We start from the raw sequence: 21035 nt of genomic DNA, 5'->3' as shown, positions 1-21035 counted from the left end.
ACCGCGTATCACCGTTCAAGGCTTAGCAACGTATAGCGGCAAGGTTTTTAAATTATTTTCACGGCCAAAACACGAGGTGATCCTTGACATACTGCCAACCAGCAGCGTGTCGTTTGCTGCGCGCTATTATAAGTATAGCAAACAAAACGGATCTTTTCCAAGCGCAAAATGTCCTCGACCCTGATCCATCCGGGCCGAGAAACGCGAGATGTGCGCGTACGTCTGACAAGACAGATTCGCGCTCGGTTTGACTCGTTCGACGGCTTCGTTCAAGTTTTTGCGAAACTCGACCCTGGTTCGAACGCGTTAACCCAGTTCGCTCCGGCGCCGCTAAATCTGTCTATATCTGTCGACGCGAAACATCGCTTTCCCGCGGACATCGTTTGGCAACGGACGGAACAGGTGGGTTTGACAGCCACGTTTTCAGACATTGTGACGAACGGAGAAAAACAAGCTGCGAAGAATTGCGATAATTATAAGATGTAATTGTGGCCGTACACGTAATTTGTAGATTTGCCAAGTTTCACGGCTGATGCACTCTGTTCTGATTTCCTTGAACATTCGCATATTCCGAGCTTTTTGTAACGAATTTGTATCGGGAAAAATTCATACACGCGAAAATTTAAATCAGAGATAACTTCAGTTATCTTGAAATTATTAATAAATTTTTTTTCTTTATTAAAATGTCAATATTATACTTCTCATACGAAAGACAATTATTCCTTGAACGCTTCTCCGAGACAGAATTGCCTCAGGCAAAGAGCTTTTGATTCCTCGCTTAAGAGTTGAGCAAACGCGTTATGTCAATGCGGGGCGAGTGACGAATTTTAAAAGTAAGATGTCAGTTTATTTCGATAATATCATTCATTATATACGTATGAAGATATGTACAGAATACTTTAAATATAAGGTGCTACTCTCTGGATTTCTCAAGGAATACGAACAAAAACATTCTTCAAGAAGTAATCCACTGATGATCTTTTGAAAATGTTTAACACTACTTACTCTCGTGCCTTTCTCTTTTTACACTATTAGCTGTTTTTAACACTTATTAGTTTGACTATTTATTATTTCTTACTAATATAATATATTAATACATTTAGATATTTCTTCAGTAACGTCTGAATTATTTAGCCAGCCAGTGTTTGATTTTCAAAGATGCAAATAACTTCATTCCTGATTATATCCCATACTACGATCCTCATTTGCGAAAAATCTGGCACATCGCTCGTTAACATATTTGGCAGCATATTCGAACGATCCGATGACCTCTTAACTCTCAGATGCACGATGCAATTATCACCTCGTTTGAAAATTTTATACAAGTCGCAATTTGTGATAAAAACAACTAAGAACTGTACATATTGCTCTCGAGTACAACGCGATACGATAAATATAAACCAGAATATATAATTTCTCGGTATTCCGATATCGCTATGTAGTTGCATGTGCACGATAAGAGGAGCTGCAGGAGTCGCCTTAATCCTCACGGAGTGCATCAGAGGGTTGAACTCTCGCGAGCGAACTCTCTCTCTCTCTCTCTTTATCTGCACGGTTCTCGACATTGAGACAGTTTAGCAACGAATTTTATCTCCGGTGCGGAGGAAGTGCGCGACTTCTGAGATATCCTGACATTATTCGAGGCGTGGTTGCGAGAAGTGGTGGCACAGGATCGTGTGTACCGCGCGTCCGTGCCGCACCGCGGTCACACCGTGTGGTACCACGCCTTGGTGAACACCGAGAGCGAGAAAGAGAGAGAGGGAGAGGGAGGAAGGGAGAGAACACAAAAAAAAGAGCTTTGCGATGTCTAGACGCGTGGGACGGACCGAGGTAATCTCGGCTTCTCGACAACCTCGAGCGGTTGTACTCGTTGCTTGCTTGCTCGCGCGATGTTTGCACGCGTTCCCGTATAATGTAATGCATATACCTACGTGCGCGACACGTGCATTCCGTGTCGCCGAGAAAAAAGGCAGCCGTCTTAATTGCCGAGCATTGTTAACCGTCCCCTGGAAATCGCAGCCGGCGTGGCGGTCGCTGAGACCTCACCGACGCGTTTCAATTCCGTCGCGAATTTATACGGCGCGCTTTTAATCGAAACTGTGTTCGAATCAATCTGAGCCGACAGAGTAAAAAAAAATATTAAATATTTTTGAAAACGTCTACTTATAGTAATTATTACCCCGACATTTATATTAGATAAATTATAATGTTTATCTAAATATCTCTAACGGCAAACTAAACTATCGATTATCGATCAGACTTAATTATCGCGGAAACTAATTAAAATTCGATGCAACTCAATTGCAAACGTAAATTGATTATATTTGCCGCAATTCGCAATATATGTAATTAATTCCCTATTTAATACACTATTTTTGTAATTGCAGAATTTTCAAATTCTTAAAAATATTTCGTTTTCATTAATCATATTTTATTGTATCTGTTAAAAGTCAGCATAGAAATTCACTGTAAACGCTTCAGTACGTCGTCTACTTTATTTACTATTCTACATTTATCGTTTTGTCATAATTACTTAACGACGCACAATAAAGCTACTCATGTTATCTTATCATATATTGTTATTGTTCCAGGTTTCAGCATCCGCGACATCGTACAACCGGTTACCGGTTTATCGAGAACATCCAGGGTCTGATGCCTCCAGCTGTAACGCCATGCAGTAGCCCCGCTCGCCAGCGCGAACATCATCGCCGCACGTTATCTTCTCGAACGTCCTCTTCTTCCTCCTCCGCTTCCTCATTCCTGAGACTTTTGGCCTGCCTGCGGACATAAAGAGTCCGCCGGGATTGAGCTTTCATCCTCGATCCAAATCTCGCTGGTCTCGTCATATCGGCCAATGTTATAGTTCTGTAAGCTTTATCCATTTCTTCCTTTGTACGCTTCTTCCTCTGTTTTCTTCTTTTTCTTTCTCTCTCTATCTTCCATTTCTTCCTCTCCGACACTCTCAAAACGATCCTTTCTGCGAAGCACAGATTGTCGACCGAGCGTGTCAATTATTTTTTACGAGCATAACGGGGAAGACAGGAGACGCGCATGGGTCTCGTGAGGTCTCAGTGTATTTAGCTAATAGTTGTGAGATTATTGCGTGAAATTGCATCGCGATGTGCCTTAGGGTGCCTTAAAGAATTATAAAGATTTGTCTCGTAGTGCCCAGTGGGTACATCTCGCCGCTCAGGCAACGTAAAACGTGATCTTTACGAGCGTATATTTACACGTCTTTTGTGCCTATTATTGCGTTATTTGGGCAACGCTATCATCGTCACCGAGTTGTTGAAAAGTTATGTCATTGATTAATAACTGCGAGAAATATTTACGGTAGAAGGCTGGTAGTACCGTTCGTAGTCGAATCGGTGTAAACGTTATCAGCGGAAAACGATGAAATGATAACTGTTAACGGCAGGTTTATATTCTAACCGGTGCTATATTCGTGCCGTTTCCTTTATAGTTCCTTCTTCGGCGCGTGCCGCGATTAAAAGAAAAAAAAATAGCTTCGCACGAAATTTCGGCGGTCACTGCCGCGTTGTTAGAACATCCGAATCGAGAAAATAAACGATACTAGATACATATCTTGTGAAATGTTAAACTACTAATCTAAAGTGCAACTACATATCTGTACTTTATTGCCTTTGGCTTTCACTTCTCAAAGATTTTTATTTAACGAAGATTTATATCTTATATATATGTATATACAGAGTTAGGCGTATACGCGATATATGTATGTACACACGCAATTTTGCGAACCACTTGCTTGCTTGAATCGACACGTTTAAGCGAGTAGGACTTAAAAATAAATAGAACAAACGAATGAAGCGCGATAAGAGCGAAAGAGCTGATCGGCGAGCAGCTCGATTACGTTACGAATGGACGCTGAAACAGCATTTACTATCGATTCGTGAATACCTACAAAAAAAAGGAACGTATGAGAAATATGTCTACGAGTTCAATTATCATATGTTTGATATTTTTCTCTGATGTGAATGTAAAGAATGAAGGCTTGAGCAGAGTGTTTTGATTGTTAAAACATTCATCAGTCTTGTTCAGGTATTCACGAATTAGTGATAAGTGCTATTGCAACGACTCGCACACGAAATAGCAACGGCGGAGTGAAGTATGAATGCTTGCAAAGGCACGAATCTTTCAGACGTGATACTTTCTGGCGCCAAGCCTCTCTTGCAGAACCAATTCTTATCTCGTATCTGGTAGGCCATTCTACGTATGGAGTGCCGAGGGTCGTTTCTTTGAAGTCACTTCTGACTCTCTTCCATCACGTTCAAAGCGCTGCCACTTCTATGCGCCTGTGCTCCTTCAAGCCTCTCGTTTGAAATGAAATGCATGTCTCTCTAGCTAGAAGTGTGGCTGGCGCGCACGGAAATACAATGCCACCCGCGTTGTTAAACGAAAGCAACATTCGAATGCTCGGCGGTCTGAGTTTTGCTTTCAGGTAATGAGAGGGCAACCGGAGGCGGCAGTGCTTTCGCGGTGAATGAGAGAGTGCTTTGAGTCGCAGAATTGCTGGAAAGAAAATGTCGGCATGACTGCGAGAGACGGCACGACTCCATCCGGTGATTTGCAGACGCCACTCTACGCGTTCTGCATCGGGCTTTGATAGCAACATCGTAAATGGAACTGCTTTCTCTGCTCGTAGGGATTCTTTGCAGTTCTATTCTTTAAAGTGGATAACGATTGATATTCCACTTTCGCGTTACGCTTTCTCAGCGAGATAGTTTTTAATCTTTCGATGAACGAACTCATATATTATTTCCACTACTTCTCTTTCCTATTATTCTCTTTGATTTCCCTTTCGTTCTTCTTTCTTCTTTTTGCACTTCGATGTAGCTATCTAGAATTAAAATAAGCTTGCAAATAGATGTGCCGGAAATACGTGGGGATGATTGATAGTTCTGTCGTGAAGAAGCCAGTTTATGCACCGGTACTGCTGCTCCAGATCGAGTTCGTGTCCATTCATCGAATATCAGTCGCTAATCAATATAACGAGACCTTTGCGTTTGCGTGTGTATGTACATTTACATGTAATTTCCTTTCGAGAGCCGTAAGACTGATAATTTAAATCACGTACATAATGTAAATATAATATACGTACACATATTAAGGATTTTAATTGCATCTCGATGGAAGTTTTAAGCATCTCTTATCTTTATCTTACTGGACGATTACCGAGATATTTCTTCTAATAAGCAGATCACGTCTCTGTAGACTTTTTTATCGCGTTACAAGTCCTCGTTCTCTTTTCTGTATTCCTACTTGCCATTAATATATTTAATAATTTTATGTGTATATCTCTCCCATTATATACTGGACATACTATAACACTTGTTAAAGTTAATGTTATGGCGCGCCTTACGTTGTTTATTACCTTCTTTTATCCGACAGTGTGGGTTGAATATTATTCTATTTTTACAGAGCGTATATTAGTCATTACATATTGTATACATTTTATCATTGTTGGTTGTTATTAATTACGATATACTCCTTGTGTAAAAATACATAAGTTGCAGATGTTCATTACACTGAATCGTACGTATATACATACATTTGGGTACCGCATTGTAAATACCAATGAATAATTATCTCTTTTGCAATAAAATAAGTTACAGTAATAACATGATAATGTTGTATGTCATTTTTTTATTTCAATTGTTCCTTAATTCTCATCATCTCGATAATTTTATATAATACATATAATTATTCTTTACCGATTATTCATCGAAACTGTTAATTGAAATTAAATTTCGAGATCCGCGCGTTTATTGATCCGGTTTTCATGTTCGATTTTTACGGCCAAACGGTATTCTCAATCCAATCGAGATAAGAACTAATTCGAGTGTATATCGCGGGCGAATCTTTAAAGGCGCAGAACTTGCCGAAGCTCGTCACACCCACGATGCTGTACATGCAGTAAGGTTCTGCGAGAACTCTTTGCAATGGACCACCACTGTCACCCTGCAAATAATATCAAATTAGAATCTATTCAAATCTTTTTTTAATTTTAAATATAATCTTTAAAATATATGATTATATTAAAGATATAAAATTTATCAAATATATGTAGTTAATTTAAATATATAATTAATCCAATATACATATAATTAAATTATTTGTATCTAATTTATAATGCTTAATTTGTACGGATGCTTATATTATATGTAGGTATGTATTCGATTTTTAAAATATGTATACTTCTAGTTTTCTAATTAAAATTGAAGTTCACTCCGAAAGTTGAACCATCAAGAGGTAAATGAATAAGAGATTGAGGCAAAATTCTTAATTTGAGGAATAAGATATTTTCGATACTGTGTTAAAAATAAAAGGCCCGATAATAATTCTAAACAATTTTTCACACCTGACAGGTATCTTTGCCGCCCTCCATTATACCGGCGCAAAGGAAGCTCGATATCAAGCCGTCTGGCAGCCGTCGAGTGCCAATATCTTCGGCGTAAGCCTTTTTGCAGTTATCATCGGAAATGTAATTCAACTGGACCTTCATCAATTCGTTGCTACCAATATTGGATTCTGCACAGTATCTCACGTTACGTCTCTTGACAAGCAAAAAATTAATATAAAATAATCAATGATATCGGTTAAATTAATATGAAATAATTTCTAGAGTGCAACATGAGACGTTTGGAGGATACTGACCGTAGGATGTTTTTCCAAACCCAGAAGCAATAGCGCTTTTGCCCGGTATCTGGGAGTTTGTTTCGAGGCATGCGGGTCGCACTCGAGGATTCAATTCCAGCGGATGGTCGAGCTTGAGTAACGCTATATCGTGGTACTTGACCGAAGACTTGTACTCCGGATACTTAATTCTTTCCGCGACGTCTCTCTCCTGCATAGCGTCGCCCGGAATTACCAAATCAATTAAGCCGACTCGCACTTTGCTTGCGGGACCCCTGAAAAATATGTCGTTAATATTAATAACAATGTATATATAATTGGACGTTCAAGATTGACGATAATTGTAACAAGACCGTTACTTGTCCGGGGATTCCATACAGTGCGCCGCGGTTAGAATAAAATTCTCGGAGATGATGCTTCCTCCGCATTGCCAGGACACGTCGTGCTTGCCATAACCGATCACCGCCTACGATATGGAAAATTCTGCTTTATTAATTACTTTGATGATTAAGGCGATTCATGGAAATCTATTATGTTATCACATGGGTTTTCCAAATGGAATATGGCATAATAAACGAAATTATGCATTGCGTGCTAAAATTCTTATAAAAATATATTTTCATCATTCATTTCAATGGCGCAACAGTCCGAAGGCCTCTCCCAAAGTCATGTGCTTGTAGTGCGCACGCAGGTACACAAGCACATGGGACCTACAGTTTAACGCCGAATCCGAATGGCAAGTTTTTACTTATATCACATTTCAATGCAGGCCAAGCAGTTCAAGTTCCACGGGTTATACTACGAATGAATATCAAAGTCAAGGACGTTATATTTTACCCGAAAGGGTATGAACGGGTTATACTAAATATAAAAAATATAATATACTGAATATAAAAAGTATAACGTCGTTGAATATAAAAGTGAAGGATGTCATACTTTATAGCAGCAATATAACTATGACTCTCTTAAGGTAGCCAAATGCCTCGTCATCTATTAGTGACGCGCATGAATGGATTAACGAGATTCCCACTGTCCCTATCTACTATCTAGCGAAACCACTGCCAAGGGAACGGGCTTGGAAAAATTAGCGGGGAAAGAAGACCCTGTTGAGCTTGACTCTAGTCTGGCACTGTAAGGAGACATGAGATGTGTAGCATAAGTGGGAGATGGCAACATCGCCGGTGAATTACCACTACTTTCATCGTTTCCTTACTTACTCGGTTAGGCGGAGCGCGTGCCCCGGCGATCACGGTGTTCTAGAGTCAAGCGTGTCAGAGTCAGTTTTGACAAAAAGTACAACAATCTTGAATATAAAAGTTAAAGAACGTTCTACTTTACTTCCCCCCCCCCCCAAGTACCCGAAAGGGTAAAGTAGCAAAACGTCCTTTAATTTTTATATTCAAGGACGTTATATTTTTTGCCAAAACTGGATTCGAACCTGAGATCTTTGGTTTAGCAGACCAGTGTGCTATCTGCTACGCCACGCTCGCTCTCAAAAACATATTTTACATATGTTAGTTTTCATGTTTTTTGCATATTTGTAATTACTGTTAGAAATATTTGGTATCACATTGTTTATTTAACAGTTATAAAAAGATGTTAATAATATATACCATCTTTGATTAAGTAATCGAAATTTAAGGCAATTTTCTTTATTTACTGATGTTTTTGTAACATATATCTGTTATACATCGGTAACATTATATATAGACTCTTTTAATTATTTCCGCGATCGCAGCGATAAGTGTATTTATTCTCACCATATGCGGAAATTCCGCTGGTTTCGCTTGGATTCCGCCGATAATTAAAGGTGTCTCGACGACGGCGCAGCGGGAAACTCTATTCGAGCCGGCATTGATACGTAAAGTCGGCGATTTCTCGGTCTCGTAAACCAGATCGGCGTATTCCTTACATTCTGTAGAAAAGCGGGGATTATGCAAACCAAGCCCGTAGCGGAAAATAGGTGGGAATCGATGCAATCGAAGATTTATGGTACAATTACGATGCGACGGGATTAGGGAAAATGTATGGAAATTACTTTGTTATTCATTTGTACGCGTATATTCTGTGCCGGCGAAGTGCGTAGTTTATCAATTTATCATCGATACGTGTCATGATTATTTAATCACGCGTCTCCTACGAAATGCGCATCCATTTGTATGCTGATCTAAACAAGTTACGCATGCTTCTTGTAATCGCGAAACCCGCCGTGTTCGCACAATGAAAGAAATTTCGAAAAACAACTAGTAATATAATTTAATAGACATTATACATCATTTCAGAGTTCCACAAAAGCCAACTTGCAATGAAAATTGTATGATAATAACAATCTAAAACAAAAATAGAATTAAAGTCTAATATGCTTTTCTACAGCAAAGACTTGACAAAAGACTCGATTTTGAAATGTAATGAAAAATATAACTTAGATAAAATTTAAGTTTAAAATTATTATGGATATTTGTAACATAAAAGATGAGACACAAATGATAAATTTTCGAGTTTTATTTTTTAATTTTTAATTTAAACAAATATCTATTTAATTTCGTATTTTGCTGCTGCGATCTTTAATACTAAAAAATTATAATTAATTAAAAAATTATCACCATAATTTCTTATTCATTTTCTGTCTGTAAAAAATTGATTTGACAAAGAATTAGGATACATTGGGATCGTGATTTATGAGCGTTCAAAATAAATTTTTTGGAATCCGATCGCGAGTATAACGAAGGCTATACCACTAACTTTCTTCACTTTTTCGCGCCGCGGAATTCCTGAGCAAGATTGCGACGAATAACGCGATCGCAAGCTCTCTCGGCATATTGCGAATCCAATACGCGGCGTATCGACACCGTCTTCGAACAAAGGCCTTAATAGCGAATTCTCGCCTTAAGTACGGCGGATAATGCGTAACGAAGTGCATGCGAGTTGCGCGACGATGAGGTCGTTTATCAACGATTGGCGATCCGTGAGTCGAGATGTCATTAATGGTATTACCGGAACTACAAGCAATGACGTATCCGCTGAATTCTTCCTCATGCGTCTTTCACAAAATATCTACGTCTGTTTCCAGTAATTAGGTACTGTACCTTAGCTATTTAACAGGAAAATTGTATTACGTTATTATACCGCATATTATTACTCATGCTGCAGATAAAAATCTTCTTTTCATTCGTCGATTAAACGAAACGTTAACTTAATATATATATATATATATATATATATATATATATATTTTAGATTTGACGAAATTTATATTAATACATAAATATATGAATTCGGAAACAATTTTTCTTGTCACATCCGTAAATAGATTATTATTTGTAGTAACTATTCAATCTTCGAGATTTTATTTGTTTTAGTAAGTCTTTAATTAATTTTTTATAAAATTAAGATGAGCAAGAATTATAAAGCTTTCTTGTTCATGCATCTTCTTGAGACGCGAGTTGCAGAAACATTACCAAGAAAAGTCGACTTTAAATTAGCCAGAGTGCGCGCTCTTACAAATCCCATTTAATTAATTCAGAAACCATCTTATTATTATTACTCAAGCTCGAGGTATTTAAGTATTTAATACACATCCTCTTTATATTATTACACATCCTCCTGGAACGCGTGGAATATAAATTTTGCACATTTGACATTTTGATTCATTCATAATAATATTTCTCTCTCGTATACATGCATGTGGTTTCTACGCAAACCATTAATTTATTTTAAGCGCAGAATAATTAACTACTGTTACTACACTGTTAATACTTGTATCATATTAACTTCTTACAGATAACACTCAGACAAATGCTACATCCCTGGATGTGTACACGTGGTTCGCTCGTAATGAAACTGGTCTTATCAAATCCATCGGGCCTTTGGCAGCGCCGTGATGTCGATCGGGATGGATCGAATCTGATTTGTTCCATGTATTAAGTTCAAGTTCGACGTCTGACGTATCGAAAAACGTGTAATCATCATTAGATTTCTAATAGCTCGATAAAGTGCAACTCATGTACGATGTGGGAAATGAAACAAATTATTAATCGTAAATCGTAATAAGATCTGCAGAGCTCTGGGAACGTCAATCGTGAAAATTTCCAAAAAAAATCTGCACCTACTTTTACATTACGACTGAATTGTTTCACTTCTACTGTTTGTAAGATAAATCAGACTGTTCTGTTGTTTTTGTACTTTGCATCAAAATTTCTTTGAAAAAGTTAACGTGTTTCTCCCATTGATAACATGGTAAAAATAACATAGTAAGAGATATAATAACTAACACATAAATTCTTAGATTTTAATATTGACCTACTTTGTGCATTATATTAGCAAGAAGTAAAATAGTTTCTTCTATTTTCCTCGTTTTTATTACATATTTACATAACTTTCGATTTTATCTTAACAGCATAAAAAGCAAAATGATGCGTGAATATGCAATACATGCATGGAATATTATATGGAATAAAAAAAGAGAGAGAAAGAAAAGGCTGTATATGTATAGGTTCCTTATACATAATTATTTAAAGAAAAGTATAGGTATCCTTTTGCAAATGCGACTCAATATATCGTTCAAATAAGGAGCGACTTTTGTAAAAGACATGCGAATACGCACTTATCCCCATTCAATACACATGCAGAATCACACACATTGCGAGATTTATTTATGATCTTCGATCCGAAGAATCCGATTTATAATCCCGTTAAATTCAAGTTTCGAAGCGACGTAGGCAGAGGTACTAACATTTTATTATCGTTCTTCGTGACGATAATTTGCGTGGAAGATTCGCACATTAAAAATCGAAACTACCGGAATTACAGCGATTTCGATCGAAATCACACAGGGAATTACAGAGATTTCAGTTCCTATAACAGATCGCTGGCGGCACGCGACAACTGATTGCCTCTTAATCATCCGTCGTTAAGAGCGTTTTGCCGAACGCAAGATCTTCCTCGAAGACGGGAATGGAATCGCGTATACGATCGGCTGATTTATCGTGAAGTGCACGACGAGAATGACCTCGTGGTTCGTCATCACCATGGCGAGGAACGGACGCGCGACCCGAGTGGGGATCAGGAAAAACAAGAAACGTTTGTGGAACGAATGGATGTGTTATAAGACGAGGTATATCTTCCATCGCGAACGAGTCGTCGGAATCAGACGAGCGAACCGCGTGACCCAAGGCTGATCAAGGATGCCTGCGAGCCTGCCGATCGCCTCATCGTTAGTACTGTTGGTGTTGGTGTCGATCCTGTCGCTGACACACGGAAAGCACGTTGGAGGTGAGTATCAGTTCTCCTCGCTAAAAATACGCGAATTCTTGTTTAGAACGGGTCGCGACCGTGTTCTTCGACTTCGATGAATGGAAAGATCCAAAAGTCTCGAAATTCACGTGCTATGTACTGAAAGAACTCTAATTATAGATTTATTTGATTATAAATACAATTCTCTAATTATAAACGATTACTTATAATACAATATTATAATCATAAATTACTTTTAATTTTGATACATAGAAGAATTGCTTAACAATGACGTCTTGAGCATTAACAATTATTTTTGGGTTTATTTTGTGTTTATGTATCCCGTAATGGAAATTAATATTCGAGATAATGATTTAATGATAATTAAATAAGATTTGTAGGAATATCTCTGTCACTGAAAAAGAAGTCTGCATTTTTTAATTTCGTCATAACATTTAAATGCGTATCAATAACCTTGTTGACAAAATTGAAAGGCCAAATCAATTTCGTACCTCTTCAGCAATTCAGATAGTTTACTTATACACGGTGCTCTAACAAAATTGACACTTATATGGAAGTAACTTTTTTAGAAAAACAGAATTGATAACACAAGATATCATATAATAACAAGTGTATTTTTAACGAGTCCCCACTTGTTCACCAATTGCAATGTGCACAATAATTTCCGACAGAAAATTGCAAATGTGATATTGCAACAGTATCCAAAGAAATGTGCCTCAGGGCTCTGGAAAACACCTGGACAAAATTCCAAGAATGTATTAACAATAATGACAGTGACCAAGATGGGAGACCTTTAAAGACAAAAAATACATCTGTTACTATGACATCTTGTGTTATCAGTTGTGTCTCTCTAAAAAAATTACTTCCATTTAACGTTTTTTTAAGCATCCTGTATATCAGTTTTCTTTTTTCTTTTTTAAATATCTTTAAGTAATAATCTTTAATTTTATTTTTAGCAAAAACTTATAATACATTAATGCGTTTTTATAATTTTCAGAGTCATGCGTGGTCGACAACTCCTCGGGTGTGTGCAAGCTTCTACAAGATTGCCCGAAAGTTTATGACGAATTGCTGGCCGGCAAAACGCCTAGTGAGTCCTGCGGATTTTTAGGCTTCGACCCGATAGTATGTTGTCCAACAACAAACGGTGTAGGCATCCGGCCGACGCCGACGCCGACGCCGACGCCGAGGCCGGCGCCACCATCACAGAGTCCCACGCGAACAAATAATACATTGAAATTGGATGGATCAAGGGGAGCTGTAGCGCGAGCAAGTAAGTAAAAATTCTTTTCCAAGCTATTCTCTAATAAAAGATAAAAAAACACTGAAGTAACTTCAACATTTATCAAAACTAACGTGCAACTTGGCCCACTTAATATATGTATCTCGTGAGATCTCTTTACGAACGTATCTCGTAACTCGTAATACGTAAATGCATCTCTTAAATGACGCACACAACTAAATTTTCTAGCAATGTGTAATCAGCTTTATTAATACTAAATTGGCAATATAGACATTCTGGTTAAATTTGAGTAGAAAATGCAGTAAAAAAAAAATAACGGTCTCACGCGTAAGCATTTCTATGAAATTAAAATCGACTTAATGAGATCTTGAAGAGCAAGATAAGAAATGTTTATTAAATAAAAAGAACTAGGATCAATGTGGGTATGGATTCAATTAAAAAGCTTTATTTAACTCGTAATATTTATTTCTTCTCAGAATGCGCGGAAAACGCAGAGGCTGTCTATGGTTTCACGGTACCACCTACTCCGACATTAAACCGGAAGCCCATCAATACGTCGCTATGTGCCCTGACAACGCGCAAACTGATCGTCGGCGGCAAGAAAGCCGAGGCGAAAGAATTTCCGCACATGGCGGCCGTCGGTTTTGATCGTCCCGATGTTGAGACCTTGTGGCTTTGCGGCGGTAGCTTAATTTCCTCCAAGATCGTCCTGACAGCGGCCCACTGCACTTGGACAGCGGACTGGTAAATTTTGGCGGGTCCGCCTTCTCTCACCGTTCTATCCAACACTCGAAAAATTTATGAAAAACGTGACCAAGATTGCTTTTATCTTCTAAAGTAAAAAACGACGACTTTCTTGTCATTATAACTACAGTTCCTTTTTTTAACTATAAATTTTGATCGATTTAGAATCTATCTTTTTTCCGAACTATGTCAAGGTTCTTTTACGAGCAACTTAATTTGAGATGAAGAGAAACTATATAAACCCTCGAAGTGAAATTAAATAAAATACTGAAAAAAATTGAAATACTTAAGATTATTGTTCTCTTAAGTTTCAGCCTATACTTTGAAATACTTAATTTTAACTATTGCCTTCAAAATATTTAACGTTAAAAAGCTGCAATTGACTATCAAAATCTCCATTCAAATTCTTCTCGAGTTTACACTATCATTGTTGGAAATTAGAAAGTCACTTTTTTTGCCCGTAATTGACCATAAACGCACTTCGGCTATCTTAATAAATAATAATTATAATAAATTTCGTTTGCCTCAAAAAGGGGAAACGCGAGGTGGGTACGACTCGGCGATCTGAATCTCGCGCAGACGAACGACACCGCGATGCCGCAGACTATCGGAATCCAGGAAAGGATAAGGCATCCTGACTACAAACGGCCATCGCAATATCATGACATAGCTATACTCCGCCTGGAGAAAGAAGCTACCTACAACGCGTTTGTTAGACCGGCGTGTCTTCCGGTTGATTGGCCTGACGAGGGTCAAAATGACAAGGCAGTCGCCACCGGATGGGGCCTAGTCGACTGGTGTAAGATTATAAAGAGAGAAATCTTTGAAATTACTAAAACCGAGTTGCTAAAATTAAATACTAACTATAATGTCGATTCCTACCAATGGAGATTAACTTGAACCTCAATTCAACTTACTTTTTACTTTTTTCTAATTCTTAGAACTAAAAGAAGGTAATAAAATATGTTAACCGAAATTAAAATTAATCTGCATTGATAGAAATTGGACATAAATCTTGTATATATAATTATATTTTATTTTTACATATATGCATACGTATGAGTAAAATTAATAAGAGCATGTTGCTTAATTCAGCTGATGACAGGGGCTCGGAAAATCTATTGAAGGTGACACTCAATTTGGTCCCTCATCAATCTTGCAACGCGAGTTTCTTCGACGGCGGCACTTCCACAGAGCTCGTACAAGGGATTGTCAATGAATGGCAAATATGCGCGGGAGAAGTCGGGAAAGATACTTGCCAAGTAAGTCCTCGTCCCTCTCAAGTCTCAATGAAAGTTTTATTTTAACGCGAGCCTTTTAAAATCGTTTTAAAGTTAAATCTGATGATGCGCAGCTTTACGATTGCTTTCTTCCAATTTCATTTCTATAGCTGGAAGGGACCAAAGACTTGGTTAGCTTCAACTGGGAAAAAAACGTTAAATCATTTTTATAAACAGAATATTTGTAAGCAGATGCGAATTAATAAGAATATACTCGTTGCTGTTCAAGGGTGACAGTGGAGGACCACTTGCCGTCTTTAACACGGTCCATGATTGCATGTACACCATAATCGGGGTCACCAGTCTTGGACGACTTTGCGGTAGTATCATACCTGGCGTGTACACCCGAGTCTACTATTACATCCCCTGGATAGAGAGAACCGCGTGGCCGGAATACTTTTAACATATCGTTATACTCATTTAATTTAAATGTATCCATTTTAAGTATCAAATACATTCCCTTTTTTATACGACGCAACAATTTGTTTATTCCTAGTGCGAGCTTCCACTGAAAACCCGACCTTTAGCGGCATATGATTGAACAATGTACATGTAAAAGTATAAGGAAATTGAAGCTAATCTTCGTCCCGTGGACTCTTATGTTCGCCTGCGACTTTCGATCTCGCTCTATTTCCCTCGTTGTCAAAAAGAAGCGCGAATGCACAAACTCACCCAAGGCGAATGCGCGCGAGTATAGGTAGAATTCCTGAGGACACTCGGCATTGATCCCTGGACGCGCAAGCGCCGACCGGTGTATCTTCACCTACTTCCATCGCTCCCGGTCGTCGGAGAATCCGCGAAAGTCCGGAACGTAACGCGGTCGTCTATTTTCGTTTATCTGAAAAGGCGGCCGCCTCCCGCTGCTGGTCCCAGCCGAGGTAAGGAAACCGCACGCGAAGCGACCGGCCGCGGCACGCGTCTCGCGGCCAGGGCAGATCGGGGCATTCGGCGTGGAAGAGCAGCTCGCCGTTGAGTGCGAAGGACGATTCCTCCTCGGATAAGAGTGTTATTTTTGGTAGCAAAACGCAAAACTGGTTCTACGGCTTTAATAAAGACTATCGCGATGTCGAAGCCACGAGGTATACATGCGGTGTGACCATATACATTGGTGCCTTTGTTGATGCATTGTAATTTGTAGCGATATAAGTCGATAAAACCAAATATTATCACGAATATATCATTTTAATTATTTTAACATGATATAAGATGTTATATACCTTCCTTCTAAAACCAACAAAAGAACGTGAACAGAAATCTTGATTTATAATTTATATATTAATAACAAACTAATCTTTTTCTTTAATTAGCAAAATAAAAGATATATTTTTATTATATAATTCCATTTTTATATTTCATATATATAATTTATCTAGTCATCTGATTTTTCTATACAACTCTTATAACAACCTGATTTTTAATTTTCGGCAGGTAGACGGAAGAACGTTCGATGTCGGCTCTTCTAGATGTATGTGGAAATGATACCGGTTCGCCATCGATTTCGAAGGCTGATGATAATCTGTCCAATAGCGACGGGCCCCTGATTAAGAGCATCATTCGCCAAAATAGTTGCGGCAGCATGCATGCGAGGTGAATGAGAAAGCAATCGCATTAGATTGTTAATAATAGCTCCTATGCAAGTATATCTAAAGAAAGATATTTATAGTAAAATAAGTCAAATTATTATTTTTTTAGAAAGAGAGAATATTTTACTCGATTATACCCGTTTTTGCTTTACTACCAATGTATGACTTTGTTCCGCTTTATATTATCACAATGTATAATTAATGTTATTATTTATAGAAAGAAATTAAATAGAAGATGGAAATAAATACTAATCGGAATTAATTAAAAAGTAATTAATTTCAATTAGTCAAAATTATCGGTTCAATGCAAGTTGTATCAAGTTAATTTCGGATGATTAATCTTCGGGCGATGTTAACAGGACAATCGCTTCCTCGTACGGCATGAGATCGATGGGCCAAAAATCCACGAAGAGGCGTTACTGCCTCTGGACGTTGACTTTGGTCCTAGCGATAATCGGCCTCTGCAATCTTTTCCTAAATATTACCGTCATCGCTGTTTTACGTATAAGTCAGGGAATGGAAGCTATGGAAGTAATCCCAGACGAAAATCTTGTCAAGTTCTATGGAAGAACAGATTTGGACAAGGTAGATATGCTAGATATACATATTTGTACATTTGATATTTAAGAAGGATAACATATACATACGTAGACAAGAATATAAAAAAGACTAAAATAATAAAAAATATCTCTTTGTAAGTATTGATATCACGTTTTTTTGCATTTCCTGAAGATATCCCTGCAGTCGGGCATCTGCCAGAGTTACGGTGACGAGCCAATGGAAATATCCGGCGACGAGGCTGGGGTGCACGTCGATGTAAAGAGTCACGGACGCGCCCACGAAGCGCATCCGCACTCGAAGCTGGGCGTTCTACCGAACGGTACCACTATGTCGCAAGTGGAATCGTTCGAGGTGAAGGATCCGCGTACCGGCGCGACCTATTTCACCACGGACTTCCCGAACTTCGGTCTGCCGAGCGGCGTCAAGACGATCGACGTGAGGATCGCGGAGACCCATCGGATTACGTCGCCGGTCAACGAAAGCTTGGCAATCAAGTCCGACAATGAGGTCTCGTTGCACGGCGCGGAAGGCGTGCGCATGGAGAGCAAGGACATCGCGTGGAGCGCCGATCTCGATATCTTCTTGAAGAGCGTGAACGGCAGCATCGTGCTCGATGCCAAGGACGGCGTCTCCATCGACGTGGAGGATATCCCGGTAGCGCCGATGTTCCTGCAGAGCCCAACCACCAGTCACGAGCAGTACAAGGTCTGCGTGTGCATGCCGCAGGGCAAGCTCTTCAAGGTGCCGGTTCGGCCGGGCACCAGTTCCCGTATGGTTAATTGCGCGCGGGTCGCCAGAACCCCAGAAAACGATCCTTGCCTACACTAGGGGGGTTCCAAGTGAGGACTAATGTTTTCTACCGTACATTTCGTTACACGGATATCACTGCCAAATTGCAAGTGCATACGATATATAAGCACGTTTCATATGTGTGCTTGACACCATGGGATACACCATCAATGAACGTGAAACGGAATATTCGAAATATAAAGAAACTGGTCTCCCAACATATTTACATGTCGCAATACAGTTATTAACCAAATGTTTAAGGAAATCAGAAACATTTTTCGATAAAAAAAATTTACATAAGACTAATCTTCAGAGATCAAATCTCTTCCTGGCATTTATACAATCGTTGTTGAAAGTGTAGATGCTTAAAGTGCTATACGTGCGAAAGAAACGTAGAAGTAAAATAAGTTATTTAATCGAATACAGCGCACATTAATCTATACTTTATTTTATGTCAAATCTCACATTTCGTGAAACGCGTTTTCATCGTCGAATTGCCCATGATACGAATATCAACTTAAAAGTATAATTTTGTCAATGGAATTCAATTGTCATTGAAATGTATGTGTGCAAATATGTTATAAATACAATACGTTTTTTGAGAAACGTCGTCGAGAAAATAGGAGCATCACGTACAAAAGGAGGGACTCAGACAAAACGTTCCTACATTAACTCAAGATTCTAAACACTTTCCGTGATCATCTCCTCGTTGCTTTCGTCCATGTCTTCCTGCTGCTCTTGCTCCGTGGGTGGCTCATACGCCTTATCTAACGGGCTCGCCACTACGCCTCCTGCCCACACGCTCATCTCTACTGCAAGTTTGTTGGAGCCTTCCAGCAATGGTCTATAGCCACCATGAGCCAGTACGCGCAGCAGTGTTTGGGCAGTGAGACATACGAGATCCTGTTGTTCGAGTGTCAATGCTGTATGCACGCGTATATTTCCACCCTCGCACGGGTCGGAGATACCTAAAACATGTCATTATACTTCATAGTAACTATTAAAAAATCATATGATTAAGATATCTACGTCAATTATTTGGAATTGTAGAACGTGATTATAATTCCTGCAATTCATCGATCACGCAATTGTGCATGTTATTAGCATACGTTTTTTTTTATTCTTGACGTCATGTGATTCCTAGTGATAACTATCCCAATGGTAATGATAAAGACCTTCAATTCTAAAAACAAGCTATTAGTACCTGCTGAACCTGGGAGAAACAGTCCGGAAGCGAGCAACTGCAGCACTCTCTTGTACGCTTGGTTTATCGGTAACGCTTGCCTGCTGGGATTGTTCATTATGGCATTATGTGCCAATAGATCTAGCATCCACGGGGATAATGGTTCCAAGCCTTCAAATTTGCTTCTAAGATCACGAAGTAGACGAATTAAAACCTTAATGCTAGAATGATGAGCGTTCTCCTCGAACCAACGAGAATGTCTGATAGCGGCAAGGTGGCCTACAAGTAATCACATATTTTCAGTAACAATTACTAAAATCTGTTGGCTGTAAAAGCGCGAGAATTACCTTGACAAATTTTGACATCCAAGTGTTGCTCCGATTCCAGCTTGCGTAGATTTTGGTGTAATGTAGTTATTAATACACGTACAGTGGCTTCATTGTTAGCAATATCAAATCCGCGCTCCGTCTGCATAACTCTGAAGATCTCCTTTGGGTTCACAGACTTCAGGTCATTATTGACTTTGTTCCCGAGTGCTTCCACTGCCGTTTTCGTCGGCAAAGTTTTGAGGATAACGACGATGTCAGCAACGTTGTGGCCCTTAATCATCGTACCTTTCTTAAAACTGCCGACTTGTCTTACTTCTTCCAATTGCTACATGTAAAAGCAAATAATACGCATAATGTATGATACAAGAGATATTAAGAAATAAAAATTTAGCTTGCAATTATACAATAGAAGCATGTACACTTACGCAAGCCTCAAAGGTTCCTGGCGCAACAATCAGATTATCAAGGACACCCTGCAGTTTAGTTACAAGGTTTAAGATGGAACTCTGCTCCTTCGGCGTTGGACACATATCAGTATTTTTCTTCACGAGAGCTGACTGAAAATCAGATTCATCCGGAGCAGGTTTAACACGTGGGAAAGCCGCCTCGCATAGCGTGTAGTCAAATGGGTGTCGGGGTAGAAATTGCTTTCGTGGAAAACCCATTCCACGTCCCATACCCCCTCGACCCCCTCTGATCATTCCTCCGCGACCACGTACCATGTTATTTCTGCAAGAAAAGAATATTAACAATAATTTTACACTCATATGTTGTATTACATATCGTACATGGTTTTGTACGCATAATTTTAAACAAATCTTAATTCAGAGAATAGTAAAATATGGTTTCTTCTTTTTTTATCCCAAAAACATAATAAAATTTCTATTTTCTGAACCTCCTAGCATTTATTTGTCTAAAATAATAATATCCGTAGAATTCGTAAAAACGTAGCAGAACAAAAATCAATATGACGCTTCCGGATAACCTAAGTTACGCGCGCGCGCCACTCCTACGTGAATATCCGAGTATTTTCAGCACGTGCGTGAAATCAGGACATTTCTGCAGCTTAGGTAAGTGACATACGTACCCAAAAGGCGCAAATTGGAAAGACGTGGTGACGGTTTATTAATAATGACCGAAAACACACACAAAACTCGGCGTCCACCGCTGCCGTAGCTTGATGAAGCACGATTCCGGTATCCTAGCCTTTTGTGAATGGGCGCGTTCAGCAGACCCGCTCAGTAGCAGTCGAACGTGATTGGCTCTTACTTTTAGAACCAACCAATCAACGCAAAGTGTTGATAAGACGAACTCAACAGTTGTGTCTGCTGAACGCGGCCAATGATTGCGTGATTGCGATTGATTTGACTAGCGCCATCTGACTGTCATTGCCGAAGTATCAATGGACTAATGATA

The 21035-nt window shown here is 39.0% G+C and overlaps 5 protein-coding genes across 7 annotated transcripts in view; 3 read left to right on the top strand and 2 right to left on the bottom strand.

The window, feature by feature from the left end:
* The window catches only part of LOC112468113 (protein phosphatase 1 regulatory subunit 3C), a 10405-nt gene extending 4766 nt beyond the window's left edge, over positions 1-5639 (top strand). Inside the window, exon 4 of the mRNA XM_025037153.1 lies at positions 2592-5639. The gene's annotated coding sequence lies outside the window, so the exon portion shown is untranslated. The remainder of the gene's footprint in view (positions 1-2591) is intronic.
* Positions 5640-5740: 101 nt separating this feature from the next.
* On the bottom strand, positions 5741-11665 carry LOC112468111 (serine protease snake-like). Of its 2 annotated transcripts, none has more exons than XM_025037150.1 (6): positions 11387-11665; positions 8415-8569; positions 7014-7120; positions 6676-6929; positions 6380-6549; positions 5741-5979 (listed from the first exon to the last, which is right to left on the bottom strand). In XM_025037150.1, exons 2-6 carry the CDS (start codon positions 8415-8417, stop codon positions 5812-5814), a joined length of 702 nt encoding a protein of 233 aa, XP_024892918.1. In that variant the 5' UTR covers positions 8418-8569; positions 11387-11665; the 3' UTR covers positions 5741-5811. The 2 variants fall into 2 exon arrangements, with proteins under 2 accessions (XP_024892918.1, XP_024892917.1); XM_025037149.1 differs by lacking the exon at positions 11387-11665 and adding an exon at positions 9397-9612.
* Positions 11666-11747: 82 nt separating this feature from the next.
* On the top strand, positions 11748-15647 carry LOC112468109 (venom protease-like). The gene is made up of 6 exons (XM_025037147.1): positions 11748-11925; positions 12905-13180; positions 13627-13894; positions 14428-14693; positions 14990-15156; positions 15404-15647. The coding sequence occupies exons 1-6, from the start codon at positions 11838-11840 to the stop codon at positions 15575-15577; spliced, it is 1239 nt and encodes a 412-aa protein (XP_024892915.1). The 5' UTR covers positions 11748-11837; the 3' UTR covers positions 15578-15647.
* Positions 15648-15752: 105 nt separating this feature from the next.
* Positions 15753-18713, top strand: LOC112468112. 2 transcript variants are annotated; one of them, XM_025037151.1, is made up of 4 exons: positions 15753-16052; positions 16603-16761; positions 17117-17342; positions 17490-18713. In XM_025037151.1, exons 2-4 carry the CDS (start codon positions 16622-16624, stop codon positions 18144-18146), a joined length of 1023 nt encoding a protein of 340 aa, XP_024892919.1. In that variant the 5' UTR covers positions 15753-16052; positions 16603-16621; the 3' UTR covers positions 18147-18713. The 2 variants fall into 2 exon arrangements, with proteins under 2 accessions (XP_024892919.1, XP_024892920.1); XM_025037152.1 differs by having other exon boundaries at positions 15753-16253.
* Positions 18532-20831, bottom strand: LOC112468110 (interleukin enhancer-binding factor 2). Its single transcript, XM_025037148.1, has 5 exons — positions 20707-20831; positions 20045-20348; positions 19638-19944; positions 19312-19569; positions 18532-19075 (listed from the first exon to the last, which is right to left on the bottom strand). The coding sequence occupies exons 2-5, from the start codon at positions 20339-20341 to the stop codon at positions 18789-18791; spliced, it is 1149 nt and encodes a 382-aa protein (XP_024892916.1). The 5' UTR covers positions 20342-20348; positions 20707-20831; the 3' UTR covers positions 18532-18788.
* Positions 20832-21035: the final 204 nt, after the last annotated feature.

This window comes from Temnothorax curvispinosus, unplaced genomic scaffold, assembly GCF_003070985.1.
Source record: "Temnothorax curvispinosus isolate PA1 unplaced genomic scaffold, ASM307098v1 QBEX01018097.1, whole genome shotgun sequence".
In the NCBI taxonomy this organism is placed as follows: Eukaryota; Metazoa; Arthropoda; class Insecta; order Hymenoptera; family Formicidae; genus Temnothorax; species Temnothorax curvispinosus.
The sequence above is the reverse complement of the archived record's forward strand: the minus strand, read 5'-3'. Positions and strand labels throughout refer to the sequence as shown.